Source organism: Sceloporus occidentalis, unplaced genomic scaffold (assembly GCF_023333645.1).
Source record: "Sceloporus occidentalis isolate IW3139 unplaced genomic scaffold, rSceOcc1.0.p SCAF_17, whole genome shotgun sequence".
Lineage (NCBI taxonomy): Eukaryota > Metazoa > Chordata > Lepidosauria > Squamata > Phrynosomatidae > Sceloporus > Sceloporus occidentalis.
Genome location: NW_028316997.1, coordinates 6,334,163 through 6,353,868, shown reverse-complemented (window position 1 = coordinate 6,353,868; position 19,706 = coordinate 6,334,163). Strand labels below are relative to the sequence as shown.

The window sequence follows — 19,706 nt, the reverse complement described above, 5'->3', positions numbered from 1 at the left end:
ATCATTGATAATATTTGAGCATCATAGCCAGTTACACTAGAAATACTTAAGAGTCCTTATCAAGCCAAGGTAGAACCACAAACAGGACTATCAGAATACCAAACCAAGAATAAGCAAGGTTTGGCAATGTAAGAAAAGTCCAAGCCATACACAAGTAATCAAAAACATAAGCACACCAAGAGTAACAGCTAAGCTTTCTCCTTAATTGGGTCAACAGATTAATGTCTGCCTGTGACTTTCCCGTGTATGACATCTGCCTAAGAGGAAAATTATCCATCTGAGCTTTGCAGGAAAGTGGTTTACTCGCTGTCTTGGTAAATGCTTGCTTGGGTCCTATCCATTTTTATGGTGTTATGCCTCAGCAGGAAACTATAGAAGTCCTTTCCATAGTATGGGTGGTTGCCTACCTATATCTTATGTTAGAATTGAGGCAGGATGCAACTCTAGTGCTGGAAGATTAATTGTTAATTAACAATAGGTTTGAATTATGTGGTGTGTGATATTGCAGAATATAAAATAATTCAGAAAGGAAAAATAGATTGGGAGTGGGCTGGGGAGGAAATAAGTAGTAATGATTATTGTACCACAGAGAGTTGTAAAATTAATTTTCAGAGGTCATCAAAAGGGTTATACATTCATACAGATGTCTAAAGGCAACTGGTGGTGCTGCCGCCTAATGCTCATGATAAAACTAAAAAATTATATAGTGTAGTATAGTGGTACTTTTTTCTTTGTGCCTAGGGACCACTCCTAAGACGGCAGTGGATCCCAAGGGCTACTTGCCTACTGCATCACATGCAAATGTTAAAAATTAGAATTAAGGAGGCCCCATCGGTGTCTTTGGTTCTCTAGTTGTCATGGTCTATTAATATGCCTTCTCTAAAGCCCCCATTTACTGGTCAATCCCGTATACCTTCCTCTTTTGTTCTTTTTACTATTTCAAAACATTTTTTCTTTTTCTAACTCGGCAGCACTGCTCACACCACTGTTTCAGTTTCTGTTCCTGGTTAACTGATTCATTTTTATATTCTATTCTGCTACCATGCATGTCCAGGCTTAATACTTACCTTGGCCACTACTTGTTTACTGGTCTCTGTCGACTGTATCATTATCATCTCCTGTCCATTTAATTGAACCATGCTACATACTGTTGGTATAATCCTGCCTAGCATACGTCTGCATCACTGATCTCTGTATTTTTGTTATACATTTGATCATTGTATTTTTATTTCTTTACGTACATGCTCTTGATGTATTGTCATTGACTTATGTATATGTTCCAGATGTCCAACAACTATTATGTGAATGTATATGTATGTGGTTCATATTTCAATAAAACGGAACTGAATATAAAAATTATAATTAAGACGTAGTGATGGTGTGAATGTCCTGGCATGTCAAAGATCAGATATCTGCAGAAATCTTTAGGAGGCAATGACTTTTGTAGGTGGAGATCTATAACATATGTTTACTTAATTTGCTCAAAACAACGACCAGAAATCCACTTTTTCCCCATGTTTTCCACATGTTCCCCATGTCTTCATCTCGGATACACTAGCCACCTCAAATAACAAACCACTCAGAGTACGCTATACCTTTTTGGTAAGCATTATGCAATAACTTTCTTTTTTTTTACAGGCTGGTACAGAGGATTTGCCCTGAAGAATCCAAACACCAAGGTAACCTAGCCGGATCTGTGCATTATTCTGACAAGAGTATGTTTGTCCTCCCCCACCATGCATCCTCCTGCTCATAGTCTACATTCAGTGACATGCATTGTTTAGTCTTCACAATTTCAACGCTTTAACTTGAGTGTAGCAGGGAATTTTGGATTTGCAGGGTATATTTTAATTCATCCAATATGAATAATAATGTAATTTCAAATATATAGCAAAAGGGAATAAACGATATAGCATGGGGCTTTGGTGGATGAAAGGGACAAAGTGCACTTGATTTCACTTGGTACCTGCAGCACCAAAGCTAATTCCGTTGTTGAAACGAATGCTTTTGATAGCTTCTAGGCCTGTCACAGTCTATTACACCCTTGATGGACTTTAAAGTATGGCTAACACTCATAATGTGCTTACTTCATATCAAACAGTTTCTACCTGTGCAGCCATTTGTCAGTAAACAAGAAAAGCATATAACTGCATGGAGACTTGAGCAATTACACATTTAATGTCAGAATTTGTCTAGAGATAAACATAACATACTACAATGTCCATTCCAATGTCTAATATCACACTCTATTAAATGCATCTGGGAATCTTTGGTTCTTCACAGTCACCAGATAAGACCTCTACTGTCTCCATTGTATTTTGTTCCTGATTTTTTTCACCATTAGGGATCTCCTGATAAGCTCATCTTGTTGTGCTTGTTGCCATTATTTTCTCCTTAATGTTAACCATATGTCAAGACAAACTGTATCTGAAGCAGGTCTATTGTGAATGTTACTTCTTTAATTCATACGCTCCTACCCATGATTTTTTATGACGCAGGGAATTTTCCCATCAAGTTATGTACATCTCAAGAATGCCTGCGTGAAGAACAAAGGGTAGGTACATTTTGTATGAACACTTATTTTCTGTCATAATGTCACAAAAACGGATGTCATAAAAATGAATCTGAATAAAGCTGGCTTTCCGGACAGTTGACATGTAGTTAAAGATGTTCCTCTATGTCAGGGTGTTTTGTCTCACTTCTGTAAAAGGAGAGTTATGAGTCACGTTTGCCCACCAGCACTATTACTAAAGAGCTCCTGTTCAGCTCATAACAGATGGGAAAGGGAGCACTTTTGTTACATATTTTACTAGCTGCTTGTGTATCGTTTTTTTTTTTTTTTTTTATTTCACTACATCTATTTTGTATTGCATATACTAAGCATATAAATGGTGTTTATAATTTACCTGCACTTGCTCTAACACACCTGCAAGACAAACTACTCATTAGAAAGCTTTATAACATAACAAGTATACTTGTATAAAGTTTAAAGACATCAAACATTAAAAATAAAATGTAAACATATTAAGAAGTAAAATATTATTCCTTATTGAATAGTTTGGCAAAGCTAGACTTCTTGTGTATTCGTCTTCTTTCAATCATTAAGACTCAACATCCATATCACCAGCAACTCCATCTCTTTATTCATGTGAGTGATACCTCTAAAATACATACACACTGGATGTCTACCATGCCACATACATGTTCCGATAGAGCCAACTATATACTCTCATGTCATGGATAGGGTACTCATAAAATTACTATACTGTATACATTAATAGAATAAATATTCTTCATCTGCTTTGTGGTCAAATATATGTCATTGCATCTTTAGTTGCTGTTGAAAGCTAGAAGAAAGGGGATTTCTCTGCTAGTTAAATTACTTGGTGGTCACATAGATCTGCAGTTAAGATGAAATGAAATTCAATCTTCACATGTGATATACTGTACGCATGCTGAGATATATGAATATTTATTAAACATACAATCTACATGGAGCTATACATTAGTCCATTAGCCTACAGTTTCTTTTATAGAGAATGATCTTCCTCTAAGTGATATTTAACCTTTAATTCCGTGTTTAATATCTAATAATTCATCATTTATGTTCCGGTTATAAAATAAATTAAAGTGTACAAAATGAAATTAATGATTTAATATATGATTTTCCTTTTGTGTCAAGCTTTAAACAAAGTTGTGAAATATTTTTTGCATCCAAGTAGATATCATTTTTTAAATAAATGGTTTATTTTGTTGCATATTTCTTGTACTTAGAACACTTATTTCTCATTGCTGGGCCACTAAACTGGCGAGCAGGAGACATGTTTGGTCGAATGTATCTTCTGCAAGTCAAGGAGCTGTGGGCAGGGACACAGAGCAAATGAGTAGAAGGGTACTAATGAATCCCCCCCCCGTGTGTTTGCCAGGGTAAATGTTATTTTAGAGGGAGCACTCTTATAAAAGCCATTATATGCATTTAAGAGCATATGATAGCTGGAGTATAGCTTTTACTTTGGCTTTCCATTTTGAAACAACTGGTGGGCTGCCTAGCACATGGGAGAAGTGACATAAAGGATTTTCCCAGTTAAGTAGCTATTTCACAGCACCAACAAACAGGGAATACCTTTGGATCTACTCCAGGGTGTTTGATACTACAGTGGAATATTGTGTGTTTTGTTTCTACAGGCAGTTTGAAATGGTGATTCCTACAGAAGATGCAGTTATCACAGAGATGACCTCCACACTGAGAGACTGGGGCATGATGTGGAAACAGCTTTATGTGGTAAGAGAGATAGAACACATATTCCAAGGAGATACCAAAATGTGCAGTGGTAGACCTATGGAATTTGTGGTTTTATTAAATTATTTTAGAGCAAGAATACAAATGATTATATATGCGATTACACATTGGTCACATAGTAGGAAAAAAAAAAATTACAGTTGAAAGTTCAGTGTATATACATTCCTTTAAAATACCTTAATTGTCTACAAACAACTGTACACGGTTTTTTTGATGATATGGTCCAGTAGTAATTTGGAGATGTATTGAAAATAGTATGGTTTTTATAATTAGGGTAGTTATTAGACTTGTGCATTCGTATTCGGGCGAACATGAAAACGAACACGAAGGGTGCATTTTCGTTGTTCAGTCTGAATACCGAACATACGAAGGTGGAGGCAGAAAAACATATACAAAGACAAAGATACACAACACAAAGAATGTTCGTGTTTGTCTTCGTTTGCTAATCTCCCTTGTCACTTCCCCTTCTAGCCCACCTAATCTACGCACCATCGCAGGGATTAACCGGAGGGGAAATACGTAGGTTCGCCGTCAGGGTTAAAGGGCCATGCGAGCGACTCTATTGGTCGCCTGCAGGGGCCTCCTCCCTCATCAACCAAATGCACTTGCACTTCGTTGGTTGATGGCAGAGGAGGCCCCTGCCAGCTACCAATAGATTTGCTCGTACAGACCTTTAAAATCCTAGCGCCAAAGCTGCTGCATAGTATGTACCGCGTTAACCCTGTATAAACCCCTTGTACAAAAAACAAAGAACACGAAGAATGTACACACATTTTTGCTCAAACCGAACAAAGGAACGGACGAATATTCATGAAATACAAAGATTTTTTTCCCCCACGAACACGAAGACAAACACGAAGAGTTGGCCGGCGCCCAAGTCTAGTAGTTTTTATATAATATATATACCGGTGTGTGTGTGTGTGTATATATATATATATATATATATATATATATATATATATATATTTATATATATAATGTATTTTTGAGATGTGCCCACCTTAACATTGCCTAAGCGCTTCCTTTATAGTAAAAATTAAATTAAAGAACTTGGGAAAGTCAGGAAAGGAGTCCTTGTACACAGCTTTGCAACAGTGTTGTAATGGCACTCCCTTTTATTACCTCCCACCCTTAATTCCTCTGCTTTTTTTCCTTAATCCCCCTCTACTTCGGTTTGGTTGTCTCAGAATACAGCATTCCCCCTAAACTGCCTAAATCCACACTCTTTCAATCACCCAGTACTTGATTTATTACCCATTCATTCCACAGACATAATACTCCTTCTCTTCTGATTCTTCTTGTAATTAATTTTCCTAACCATAGCAGTGATCCCACCTCCTAAACCATAATCAACCTCCCTACCCCAACTCCACTTTTCCTTACTCTAATCCCCTATCATAAATTCCATTCATTTTAATGCACCTCTGCTGTGAGATAGGAACACATAGATGGTGTTCTAGATCTGTGTCTCTAATGTTTTGCTGTATGCATCATAAGTAACACTGTATACTTGTCCACGTTTTATATGCAGCTGCAGTTAAAATACCGGTAATAAGAATTTGGAAGGGTAATGAATAGAAGCACTTACTGCAGTGTGGTAACACACAGCCTTTGCTGTATCATTGGTTTGGTGGATTACCTTCTCCTCCTAATCATCTCTGACATTACTTCATTGCTCCACCACACAGGAGTGAAGGCAAAGTATGAAGTCCAGAAATGTAGAAGCAAGTTTTGACCTTAAAGAAAATGAAGCAAAAAAAAAAAAAAAGTAGAATATTGCACATCAAATTTACATGTAGTTAAACTCCTGGTTCATTCTTCCCTTAGAACCTATAGATAGGGGTAGACATTTGTTTTGACACGGTTCTGACAACAACAGTTTATACATTTTTAATTGTCCAACACCTGTGATTGTTCCATTAAGATGTACTTCTGTCATAGCGTTCAAACAGTATTGGTTGTGATGAGAAGTGTGAAGCTGAACAATTTGCAGTTAATTAAATCACATAATTGCAATAATTCTAGTTCAACTAGATGGTTCAAAAATTCTCAAAGAGAAGTAAATGAGGAAAGTGTTTTTATAGTGTTTTGGAGAACACATTGATTAATTACAGACAAGTCTAATTCAGTTTTTTTTACTTGTTTACATGATAGAAAAATGAAGGAGATCTCTTCCACCGCCTGGGGCACGTAATGAATGAGATTTTGGATCTACGCCGGCAAGTTCTTGTGGGACACCTCACTCATGACAGAATGAAGGATGTGAAAAGGCACATCACCGCTCGTCTGGACTGGGGAAATGAGTGGGTAACATATAATATATATTGATTCCATCCACTCTGAATAAGCACTGAACTATATATATATATATACTCGTATGTTTGTCAAGTCTGTTCACAAAATTGTGTTAATGATGTATTAGCAATAACTTCATTTTTACTACTGTAACATAGCATTAATAATGGTGCCACTGCTATTCATTCAACATTTTTGAAGACAAAAGGTTATGGTTAGAGATTTTAAACATAACTATAAACCACATAGTTAATGAACACTCGCTAGAAATAGCTCAGATGAAAAAAGGTTTTGGGTTAACATACATTAAACATAACTTGGGTGTCGGTCACTACTGGATATAGCCGTATTGGTCCCAAGAAGATGGACATTTTAGTCAAAGGTGATACCTTCAAACCTTTAATCTGTGCCTCAACAATGCAAGTTTTATAGGGTGACAGACATGTCCAGTGGTGGGGCTTTTACCTATATCCATTGATGTATCCTGGCCTAGGCCTAGGGTGCCAGGTCCAGAGGGTGGCAGTCCCCCTCCAGCAAAACTGGGGGCAGATTGCCCTCTGGGGTGATGAGACCCCTCATGTCCCGCTACTCAATGGGCCAGGTATAGGGGGGGGGATCTTTGATCTCCCCAATTAGCCCATTTACACTATGAAGGCTGTGCTGACTCAGCACAACCTCCATAGACTGCATTACATGGCACTGCACACCTTTCAGACATTATACCCTGGAGCTCTGTGTTTTAAAGGTCTTTTAATGCAGGGAAGCACAGACTGTGGAGGAAATGGCTGGGGGCGCTGTCCTAGGTAGGGCAGATAGAGGCATCTGAGCTTGTGAGGGCTATTTACTTACACTGTATTACTTTAAAACATTATATATAATGTTTACTTTAAGTCTTTCATAACCTTTTGAATGGCATAGGCCTCAGTAATTTGCTACCTCGTGGAATAAGGGTAGAAACATTATAAAGCAAAGTCATGCATTTCTTGTTCACTATATTGCTCTAAACGACAGAAACATCAGTAATAGCTCTGTAGAAGTGCAATGGGTTCGATAAGTCTCCCAGCAGACTCCTTGACCTCTGTAAAACATCCTGAAGAGGCAGAGCCATAAAATGAGATTTAGGTGTGCCTTTTAAGTAGAGAAAAAGAGACATAAGTGTCATTGTTCGCTAACAGGCAAGCAGAGAAGATATATAATATAGAGATAGCAAAACAACGTAGTGCAACACAACGTGCACTGATCCTTCCAATGTGTTTCCAGATATACCAGCCTCTGACTTTTACCCCACTCATCTACTAAAAACAATATATTTTCCAACTCTGCTGGTTTTACAATTATACTGGAAGCTGTTCTAACTTTAGTTAGCTTTGATAGGCACAAGGGAGAATAATTTCCAAGGAATGAATTTATTATTATTGAATGATGATAATGTTGTTATGTACAGATATACTTTGGCACTGACTGTCCATACAGTATAGTCTGGCTACTGGCAGAGAAGAAAAGTTAATACCCTTATCTTACTTTTATTCAGTAGATACGATTACTTAGATTTATTTTATATTAAAAATATAAAATGGAAGATTCTGTAAAATTGACAGATACGCTTTACATTCGAGTTAAGACTTAATCGGTGATTTTTCAGATCATAGCACTTTATTTTAGACGCATTTTCAAATTTCTGGGAATTTGGAGGCAATGCCGATCTTTAACCAATACACTTTACACTTAGTAAATGATTATTTTCCATGTTTTATGTATATAAATATTATAGCATGTTTAATGTAATGTGCTGTGTAAAGACAAAATATGCCTATGAATGCATATATTTTTCACGTGGCAGGATTAGAAATGATTGGATTAATGAGGCATTCATTTACCAGATGGAATGTTCACGTTCTGTACCAATACAGTATTGCTTATCTGATACATAGCTAGTTTAGTAGCTCCACTGGGTTTAGAGTTAAATACAAATTAACTAAAATGGCTTCCAGAATCTTATTTTCTGTCCACTGTTATTATAACCCTTGTTGTAGGAGAGGAAAGAAAAAAAATAAATAAATAAATAAATAAATAAATATATATATATGTATATATATATATATATATATATATATATATATATATATATATATACATTATAAAAGACAAAGACTTTCGTTATAATCTAATGATTTAAAGTACAGAAAATTATAACTCTGTCAAGAAAAAAAAAAATCGCATTATAGTACTAGCATTTTGTAAAATTGTTCCCAAGATAGCTTTAACAACAAATAGCGGTTTACTTGCCACTTTATGTTGCTTTCCAAAAATACATTTACATTTAATTTATGGCATCATTAAATTAAATACAAATTAAATTAAATGGAATTCAGTTGTACTGGAAGCTGTGCTAGTAACCGTTCCCCTTTAAGACATATACAAAATATATAGTCCATGTAGGAGTATACACAGGGAACAATCTGTCAGCTCCAAACTATTTCAGCTCCATACCTCGTAACAAAAAAAGAGGCATGGCATGGTGTGTGGTTAATGGCATCCCAAGGCAGGGCTTTACCTAGATTTTATGCAGCTTTATAGTATATCGTTAACTCATTATGTAATGTAGAAATCAAGTTAGAAGAATAATGGATTTTATTTACTCTTTTAAATTAATTTCTAGACATATTTGCCCATGTTTGTTTATAGATCATTGAAACTATACTACTACAAAATAAGCTTCCTATCTTGGTTTGGTGCATGAAAGGTAATGTCTGTTAAAGGAGAGAACTTTTTCCATCCATACAGCCTATGTAAAGTTCCCACATTTTGATTGACTTTGTACGCTGTTATTGTATATTGCACAAACAAGATTGCTTAATGTTACAAATTATATTGTATGGTTTTGCTTCAGTTGTTTTACATATAAGTCATGTATTTTGTGGCACCCAGGTTTTCCACTGTTAACAGACATGTAGTCATATTTTTTTGTTTTAGAATTTATCACATCTACATTAATCTAATTTAAAATGACTCAAAAGAATCCCAAAAGAGTTGTCAGAACAACAATTCCCAGACTCCTGTTTAACTCTATATTCCTTAAATGAATAAAAACATAAAACAGTATTATTTCATAATAAATATAAATAAATCACAATATAAATATTAGTTTTTGACGTTTTGAAAGAACTTCGCAATCATATTCGCAGAACAAGCTGTACTTCTCATGTGCAGAGTTAATATGAATATCAAATCCTGAAAAATATCTGAACAAAACCACGGTCTAAGGTCTTTTTTTTTCTGTGCTATTTATTATTTTACTGGTACAATCAAATACACTTTTTTTTCTTGTTTTTATTGTGAAACACGTTGAAGTCCTGCTTTCTGCCGATTGGTTAGTTTCTATCACGTAGGAACAAGTTATTGTCATGCTAGCCTTGTAGTCTACGTTACAGAGATAATGACAGACAAACAGATGGAAAATGCCAGCCATTATTTTTATGTGCCAACAGTATAGATTTTCTTTCCAAGACTCATGCTGTGTTCCCTCTTGGTTCTGTACTGCTCCCCCTAGGACGCAATATTTATTATTAATGTGAATGTTACAAAAATGAATGTCAATCTAGAGAGTTCTTATATGACTCTTGATAGGAAATATAAATTTGTGTTGGTATTGAATTACTTATCCAGTTTTTCTTTTCTGTTTAACTTGATGAATTTGTTTTTCCGCCTATATTGTTTAAACTATAATTTTTGTATGTGCAAAGCTTTTCTGAGTTGTCAGGAAGAATTGTAAGTGTAAACATACATAGAAACATAGAATTTTGTGGCAGATAAGAACCATTCGGCACATTTTGTCTGCCCGTAATATATATTTTAGTTTGCTTTCGCCTTAAAGCTACATATGAAGTTATTAATCAGATGAAAGCTTTTCTCCTAACTGATACATATAGCATGTCATTTTGTAAGTATTCTGAAATTGTTTATTTTTTTACATGTATTATGCATTGTGGTTTCTAGCAGTGTTTAAAAAATGTAGTCCCCAAGCAATATCAACCAGAGGCATAGATTGACCTAGCATCGTCAGCTCTAGCTATTGAAATATGGGACTACGCTGTTAAAAAATGCCCTAATTTATCTAAAATGCAAAAGTTCACACCATTCCAAACGCTAAGAACTCTACTTCCACATAAAGACCTATCTTTCTGGCTCGATAACGGTATATAATAAATTGGTGATTTATTTCAAGGGAACACTTATCTTTCTTGTGGTCAACTGAAAGAGAGATGGGGATGACTAACAAGCAATTCTTTATTTATTAACAACTACGCCACTACGTTTATCTTTTTACTTGGATCTTTTACAAGGAGGGAGTTGGCCTTCTCTAATTATTGCAGACCTTTGTAAACAAGCTCCTAACTCTCGAGGAGCTATTTCGAGTTGTTATACTTTTTACATAAACAATTGATACAAGGAATATTTACTTATATGACAAAATAGGAAGAAATTGGAAAAAAATTATGAAAATGGAATAAAGTTCAATATTTCCGATGTTTCTAGATGTGCCAACCATCATAAAATTACTAAAACAATTGTTTAGATGGTATCACGCTCTTGATAAATTACAGTTTCCAATCATTCCCTCTACTTGTTATACATTATGGACAGTCATAATGTCAGAAATTTCTAGGGGTTTTTTTCTATTTTTTTTGTTTCGTTATATTATTATTTTACCGATGTACTTTAATATCATAGGGATTCCTTTCATTTTCCTTATAATTTTATTTATCTATATATGAAATAAGCTAAAGACAGTAGTCAATCAGAGGTACCGTATTTCCCCAAGTATAGGACGCTCACTTGTATAAGACGCACCCCTATTTTTGGGGGCCACAATTAAAAAAAAAAATTACATAAAGTTATTGTACTGGCTGCCTGTGCATGATATGAGTGTGATTGATGTTGGCTGCTAGCAACTGTTAGCAATCGCACTCCTATCATGCTCAGGCAGCCAGTACATGCAGTACTTTCAGCCTCCCTGTTCCCTCTCCCTGTGCCCCCTACACACGGATCCATGCTAACATACATACATACATTTACTCCCCAACCTTACCTGAACTGAATATCTTCTGCTGCCGCTCGCCAACTTCCGTGGGGGCCGCTGTTTCCCCTCTGCTTTGCTCGACGCGGCTGCACAGGAACAGGAACTGAGCGGAGTCATGTGATGCGATGTGGATTCACGTGACTCCACTGGGTTCCTGTGCAGCCGCGGCGGATTAAGGTAAGCAGCAGTTAGTTAAAAAAAAATCTACCACCACTGTATAAGACGCACCCAATTTTTAGACCCAAATTTTTTGTCTTATACATGGGGAAATACGGTAATTCTTATAATATTTATACTGGATGTCTATATAATTCCCAAACTCAGTCTCTTTAAAATTGAATTTCTTGTCTTTCCTCCCTCAAATGTTAACATTAATTTGACAGTCTCCCTTAATATGAGTTCCACAACCACCCCCCCCCTGTCTCAATGCAGTCTGATATGTCATTTACTCCTCACATTTAGTATGTTGTCCAGACAAATAATGTTACTTCAAGTCACAATATCAGCAAAGACTGTGTGTGGGCCTGTAGTGGTCGTTTTCGATAAAAAATATATATTACAATTATTTCTTGTTTAGCAGATAGCATGAGTTTGCGACGTTTGGGAGCAGAAAGGGAGGAACAAATTTCCCATGATAACCCACAATGTTGCTCCAGGCCAACAGATAAAAAAATAATTTAAAATAATAAGAAGCAATGAAGCAAAATATATTTTTATTTAACACTGCATTGCAACGCTTACGTAGTATTTAACGTTCAAAGGAGAATATACTTCCGCCTAAAGACATATTATATTTTAATATTATAGAGATATTGCATTTATACTATACCATCAAATAATCAATAATTTATTCTACAGACAACTGGGCCTAGATTTAGTCCCAAGAAAGGAATTTGCTATGGTTGATCCAGAGGAGATAAGTGTTACAGAACTGTATAGATTGGTAAGTAGATTTTAGATCTCTTTGGTATTGTCATATTACTGGTTACAGATCACATTATAAAATATTATTAGCTACCTTCCATGACTAAAAACGATGGAAGGAACGCTGCAAGAAACTTGAACCCCTACAATTATTCCACAGCAATCAAAGAAATCAAAGGATCAAGAGACAGATTTTTTATTTTTGATGATAAGGAGACCAGAACTGCCATGATTTTCCTTTTAAAAAGGAACTAGAACTTCAGTAAATATTGTGGCATAATGAATGATGGCATTGAAATGTTTTAATTTATCAAGTCACTGGAACACTTTCTTTGCTGTTTTAGCACTTTGCCCCCTGATTTCTCTGTGTGGGTGTCTGCTTAGCCGGATAGGACTGATGCACATAAAACAATATAGATATATATATGTATTTTAAGGCAACTCTAGACAAAATGTTTATCTGCTAACTAGGTATCTCCTAGTACTCTATGAACAACACTAGTTGTGTATGGACAACCACAGGATTGTAGCATTCTAGATAGAAAAATACCACTTATGTAGAGAATGTATTTTGAAATGGAGTGTCTATGTAACATGGCTTTTCAATGGATAAACAAGCAGCAGATTAAGTATCTGTTCAGATAAGCAGAGCTGTTTCATCATATGTGATACAACTAAACATCTTTCGGCTTTATGAAAAGTTTTGTGTTGTTGATGCTGTTTTCTTTTGATCCTGGTACAGATGGAACACAGACATCGCAAAAAAGACACACCAGTGCCAGCAAGCAGCCATCATCTCTTTGTACAGATGAAGAGTTTAATGTGCTCTAACCTGGGAGAAGAACTGGAAGTAATATTCTCGCTCTATGATAGCAAGGAAAGCCGACCAATCAGGTAAATGCTTATATTTAAATATAGAATTTACTAAAAAGGGCACAATAAAAGATGTATTGTAGAATCAGTTCTCCTCAACTTCTCCTTCTCACGCAGTTACACTATTTGCAATCTAAAAATTTATTTTAGATTCGCTTTACATAGTCCCTTTATCTGGGGGTGGTTGGCACCTTCTGGCTCGGACAAAGTAATGTTGAGGCAATAATGCCTAGAAGTTTTGTAACAAAGAGACAAATGTAACCATAGGCGTAACAGAAAGGTGCTATGTGTAGTAAAGGGCTTAAATGTGCATCTGATTCTGCTCGGAAGTGGAGTCTGGGGGATCTTGGACTGAATAATGTTTTAAGGTGTTTACAGGAGGTAGAAAAAAATGGCTCACCAAATGGGACCGCGATTTGACATTTATGAAGTTGAATATGTGAACAGACATTTTACCTAAATGATTTAAGAATACTGGACTGTTGTAAAGATAAAGCGGCCCGAGACATATTTTTCATTAAATGTGTGCCAGTCAGTCCAGTCCAAAACACAATTACATAAGTGAATGCACCAAAAGAATCCACGTCAGTGGATATGTGTGGAATTGCAAGTAGAACACAAAAGAAGCTTCGTGAAGTGACACAATATTTTTTAAAACAAAGCTCCCCAAGAGGAAATTACCCCCCCTACCCCCATTGCCAGCCCTCCCCTGAAAACTTAGGCAGAGTTTCCATGCACCCAGCAGCAGAGTAAAAATAATAACTGCAATCTCCATCTCCCTTGGCTACCTAATTTAGCAAACCATGCTTAGGTATTGCAGACTAAAGAAAATAAAAACTGATAAAAGTTTGAGTTGCTTTTTCTAATTGGCACTGGTCCAGCTCTTGCTCAACAAACCTTGAACCTCCTGCATATAATACCATAATAAACCATCTAACATCAAAGCTTTGAAAATTCTACACATGAAACAGAAAACATATTTGGCATAGCCAAAGTCAAACTGCATGGAAATATTTTCTTTTTGGTCATGTGTGATCAGTTTGCTGATGCAATAATTTATATTTTTTTTGGGCTAGTTTAAAATACTACTGATTTTGCATTTTTTTTCCCATTTTTTTCTTAATTTTATTACAAGAAAACATAGTAGGCATACTATATTCAGATCTATACAGATTATTAATACGTCTGTTGTTGTTTTTTTTCAAATAAAATACATCAAATCTTCAGTTTTTCTCATAAATTAAACATTGGGTGGCAAAAGTACAGGGGGGCTCATTAATGCTTAGAATTGGGGGTCTCTTCTATAATACAAACGTATCCACAACTAAGAAATGCCACATATATATTCATTTCTTTCTTCAAAAGTAAATTATTCTAGTGACGTACAGTATCATTAAGATTCGACACCTGCTTAAGTCACTCTTCTCTATCCGCCGATGGGGTCTTCATATGCAACGGAAGCCTAAGCAGCGGCTTAATCTATTTATGTGGTACATTTGCCAGGAAGGACTAATGACTGTTTCAGAGATATAATTTAAGCATGCATGATATAGGCACTAATCCAGAATATAAGGACTGATTAATGTTTTGATGTTGAAGTGTTTACAGGCGGTAGAAAGAAATAGTTCATCAAATGGGACCATCTTGTTTGAATTTTGTTTGCTCATTTAATGTATCTTTGGAAAACTAATACAATTAGTTGAGATTTACAATAAATACAAATATTGTTTATTGTAACAAAATGTCATTATTGTAATGAAATTTGCGGAGAGCTTCCAAATACCAGCATTTTAGTAATATAAAAACCAAAGTCAGTGAGTTGCGAGGGATTAAAACACTTCAACTTTCAGACCTCACTACAATTTCTGTAAAATTTATTTTCAATAAAGGTTGAGATTTTTTAAATGTTATAAACAAGTACATTAAAATACCCAATTTAGATATGTTGCTGTGGTGCTTGGCTTTTGGTTATTAAGAATCTTGCCCCATGATGACGTGTAACTACACTATTGTGTCAAATAAGATTGAGATATAAAGAAAACAAAGTCAAAACTTTTAAATTAAAGATTACAAATATCAAAAGTCAATCGCACACAACCCACTGCTCTGGGAAAACAAAAAAGTAAATTACAGTTGACTGCTGTTTTAATTGGTTCCTTTGTCTAATTTTCATTCGCTTATTTTTTTGCTGTCAGTGCATACAGAGGAAGCTTTTTTTACATTTAAACTGCATTTTATAAGTGAAAAGAGCCTCTGCTGTGAGCCTTTAATCAGTACAAGCATTCAGCAACTCAGTCCGTATAAGAAGAGCCCTTTTTACTTTTTTCATCAAAAGCCACCAAAGTAAAGGTTGATCATTGTGCTCAGATGTGTAGTTATGTACGGGCGGCATCGGACTAGGCCAGGAGCACTTCTTTGTCAATCTTTTTATTTTAATGTGCCATTCAAAATAGGGTTCCTAAAACACATCCCAGTATTTAGCACTTTCAAACTGAAGTGATGTTTAAGTATATGTTTTGTTAGTGTCCGTGTGATCCACAAACATCACTTGACAACATTTTCGTGGTATATTCATAAAATATTCCTCCATTATAAATATAACTATTTATCAGGTTTTAGAATAGTCCGAAAGCTTGTTAGGATGTTTGTACCAGAAAGTATGGGCATTTCATGAATTGAAAACACATCGGATATGGCTGCTGCACCACCTTAACCCTCATCATTTTGCCAGCTGGCAGTTTTGTGGTTGCAGTTTAATTATTGCTGTTGTAAATATGCACATTGTAAAGTCCCAGAGCTATGACAGATTATGTCAACCATTTATTCAACATAGCAATATGTTAGATTCTATTGACCACTGACGTCAATGGGCTGGAAGATCAATGCCTTAATGAAGTAAGTAAAAAAAAAAATTACAAATAAATGTATAGCAATCATCCCATAGACAGTAAGCTATCACAATAATCCTCTTACTACAAATGTCTCTATTGTTCAGCATATTACCAGGAGCTTGACTTAACGGAGCTACCAAAATATTAATGGAAGATCTGATTATTAATATCAAAATATAGAGACATGAAATTATTATTACATAATCACCAAAAGTACATCTACACTAGACACAACATTTCCATTAGACAAAGTAGATGTTGAGGGTCTCTGGTCTTTAACAGTTGCGTTTGATAACAGTATTTGCACATATCTCTACCGCTGTAGTAATACTATACACAAAACTGAGTACTTGAACATAAATATAGAAAATGTCAGTATTGTTGGCCTTCTTGCAAGCTGTATGGTTTTACTTTAGTTTATTATACTGCATTACCATCATATATCTCCCCTTACTATATCTTTACCCAGGTTATATTTGAGTTATAGCAAGGAAATTCATGATATTAAAAGTGCAGAGAGTAAAAAAATTAGTAGTAAAACTAATTTCCCTAAACCCAGTGAATTGTTCGCAATTTGATACTGAGGGTGGTACAGCATAACTCCCATCAATATATACTGAGCCTGACCGTGGTATACCACAACCACAACAGTATAACTCCTATCATTATATAGTGTAGGTAAACATGTGTCCAATAATGATACACTATTGAGGGCCAGTTTAACTATATAAAATGACCAGCTAGAAGAAACTTTAAAAGGTTAGCTGTTATGGTGTTTCCAAAGTTAGAATCAGAACAACAAACAGGAAACTACCAAAGTGTGATCAAAGGGAAAAATGAACATTTGTATTCATTGACCCATATAGCAGGCATAAATTACAGATCACACACACCAAGGGCCATCCCTGGCACCCAGATTGCATACACGGGACTTGCTGGGCACACAGAAAAAGCTCTAGAGTGACAAACGCTTTTGGGACCCAAAGAAGAGACCTTTACAGCCTAAAAAACATGTATATGTGACTGTACATTTTTTCTACGTTGTCCCAATAAAATTCATTGCCTCCCATTAAGGATTCCATCTACCTTTGTACCAGTATAGCTGTATTTTCCTTATTGAATTTATTTATTTATTTTCCTTATTCACAACAAACCAAGAACTTACCTTTACACTATTTACAGTTTTCTGAGATCTGTTCAACTGCACTTGTTGTATCAAAATGTTAATACAATAAACACAAAATGTATATTAAAACTTTAAAAAGACATCATGTAGCCTTATTACCAACCACCAATCTGCTCTAATGTCCTACCTAAATGTGTCAAATATCGAAGATATTATCCTAGAACATTGTGCTTGGAACATTACTCTTTGGGTATGGCGTGGGAAGAAGTCATACTGCTTTCAGTCAAAGGATTTGTCTAACTCCATTTTCTGTAAATTACATGATTAAATGTTGGGAGATACAGATTGGTATTTTACATTTACACAAAGGAGGCACCATTGGTGCTTATTATATAGAAAACGGTAATTCTTGTAATGCGCCTTTGAAACTTTGACTTTTTTTTTTTATTTATCACTGCCAACTTTTTAAGACCACCAAAAAGGCTGGTATAGGAAGTAAAGTAAACAGGGGACAGAGAACGTTTGTAATATAGAAATAAAAAAGTGTAAAATGTATACTTTTAATAGCCATTTATGAGTTATTTATTACAAATGTACATTGACTCCTGAGTTAATAATTTCATCCTGTGTGGCAAACCAATGCCTTGTACATTACAGTAGTGTATAGTGTTCCTATATTAAATCCTCACGTTAGATGTACTGGGACCATGAAGAGACCACTTCTAGCATGTGGATTTTGTAAGCTGATATTTATGCACATGTGAGCTCAGTTTCCCTCTTTTCCATGAAGTTGTAAACACTTTTTTGAGTTTTACCTTTTCTTACCTTTTGATTAATTGCATTTATGGATATGGAATTATACCTTGTCAATTTAAATGTGCTGCTAAGACATCACTTTTCTTGATGTTAACCTGCTGTCTGCTGTCTGACACGATGTATCATTTCACCTCCATACATATTGCCAATCAGAAGGTGAGAGCAGTTATAAATTATATGACACCATCAATTTTTAGAATAAATAGAATGATGTGATGTGAATAAATGTGCGTTCCCTTTTTAGGATTTTTGATTCCCAAGAAAATGCTTACTGACAGACATTCTTAATTGCATGTCTGAATTTTAACATGAGGCCAAGAAATCCACTTACTGATTTTTGCTTGGAGATGGTTTTGACATGAAATTAAAAGGGGCAGTCCAGCCATTATATGCAATTTAATGCATTTGATAACTATGTGGTCTGTTTTGCAAATCCCCCCAAATTAAGTTGCCCCGTTCCACACCCCTAGCTAAATGCTTTGCAGGAGATATGTTCTGCCAAACTCTCTGCATGTGATATACTCACCTCTAGCCAACTCCAGCCCTGGCTGGAGGGACACTATGGGTCGGGATCTGTTCAGACCCTAAAGTCTTCCCATTTATTTCAATAAAAACACTTTTCTGCCACTGATTAACTGCTTCAAGCAGCCAGTTGGTGGCAAGTAGTGCAGTAGTGCTCTGCATGTATAATGTTCCCATATAGTCACCCGCACTAATGACTAAAGTCTTGCCCAACAGACTTTCTGAGGATGATCTAATTATAGCAGATAGTATATAGTACACAGTAGTGTAATCAGTAATGTACTGTGGTGAGTGCTGTAGGGCTGTATTTAACAAAAGCATAGTACAAGCAGATCTAAAGGCAGAGTGTGGCCAGGTCTAAAGGCAAGCCTTGTTTATTAAGAATATATTGTGACAAACCCTGTAGCATGAGGGCCATATAATGTCACAGTTAGGGGTCCTAAGCACAGGAACACCAACTTGCAGCAAAACACTGTTTTAACTGTTCAAACAAAACACCCCAAAACAAAATCATAAAAAGAAACAACCTAGCCCCCAATTGGAGCCCTCTCTAACTATACTATGCTGGCCACACTGACCAGCCTAAACGACCACTAACTTGACCTCCCCAGACAGCACACAAAAGGTCCAGGCAGGTATTGCTTCACTTGGCTCAGGGATGTCTTCTTCAGGGTCTCTCCTTGCAGTGATCTCTGATTATCTCTGATTATCAGGCTCCAGGGGGTTTTAATGCCCAGCACCTGTGACTGGTACAGGCCCCATAGTAATCCAAATCCCGTACCAGATACTGCATACCTCTAACCTAAGCCTGCATGGATTTTCCACTGAACGGGGAATGGAGCATTTTTTCTGTATGAACCATATTATGATTTGTTATCT

The 19,706-nt window shown here is 35.8% G+C and overlaps 1 protein-coding gene across 1 annotated transcript in view; it reads left to right on the top strand.

Moving 5' to 3' along the window:
• Positions 1-19,706, top strand: part of LOC149302783 (dedicator of cytokinesis protein 4-like) — a 154,232-nt gene that overhangs the window by 59,156 nt on the left and 75,370 nt on the right. Inside the window, exons 3-8 of the mRNA XM_089481982.1 lie at positions 1,639-1,679; positions 2,499-2,554; positions 4,186-4,282; positions 6,455-6,603; positions 12,534-12,618; positions 13,342-13,493. Of these exons, the coding sequence (XP_089338108.1) occupies positions 1,639-1,679; positions 2,499-2,554; positions 4,186-4,282; positions 6,455-6,603; positions 12,534-12,618; positions 13,342-13,493 (580 nt within the window). The remainder of the gene's footprint in view (positions 1-1,638; positions 1,680-2,498; positions 2,555-4,185; positions 4,283-6,454; positions 6,604-12,533; positions 12,619-13,341; positions 13,494-19,706) is intronic.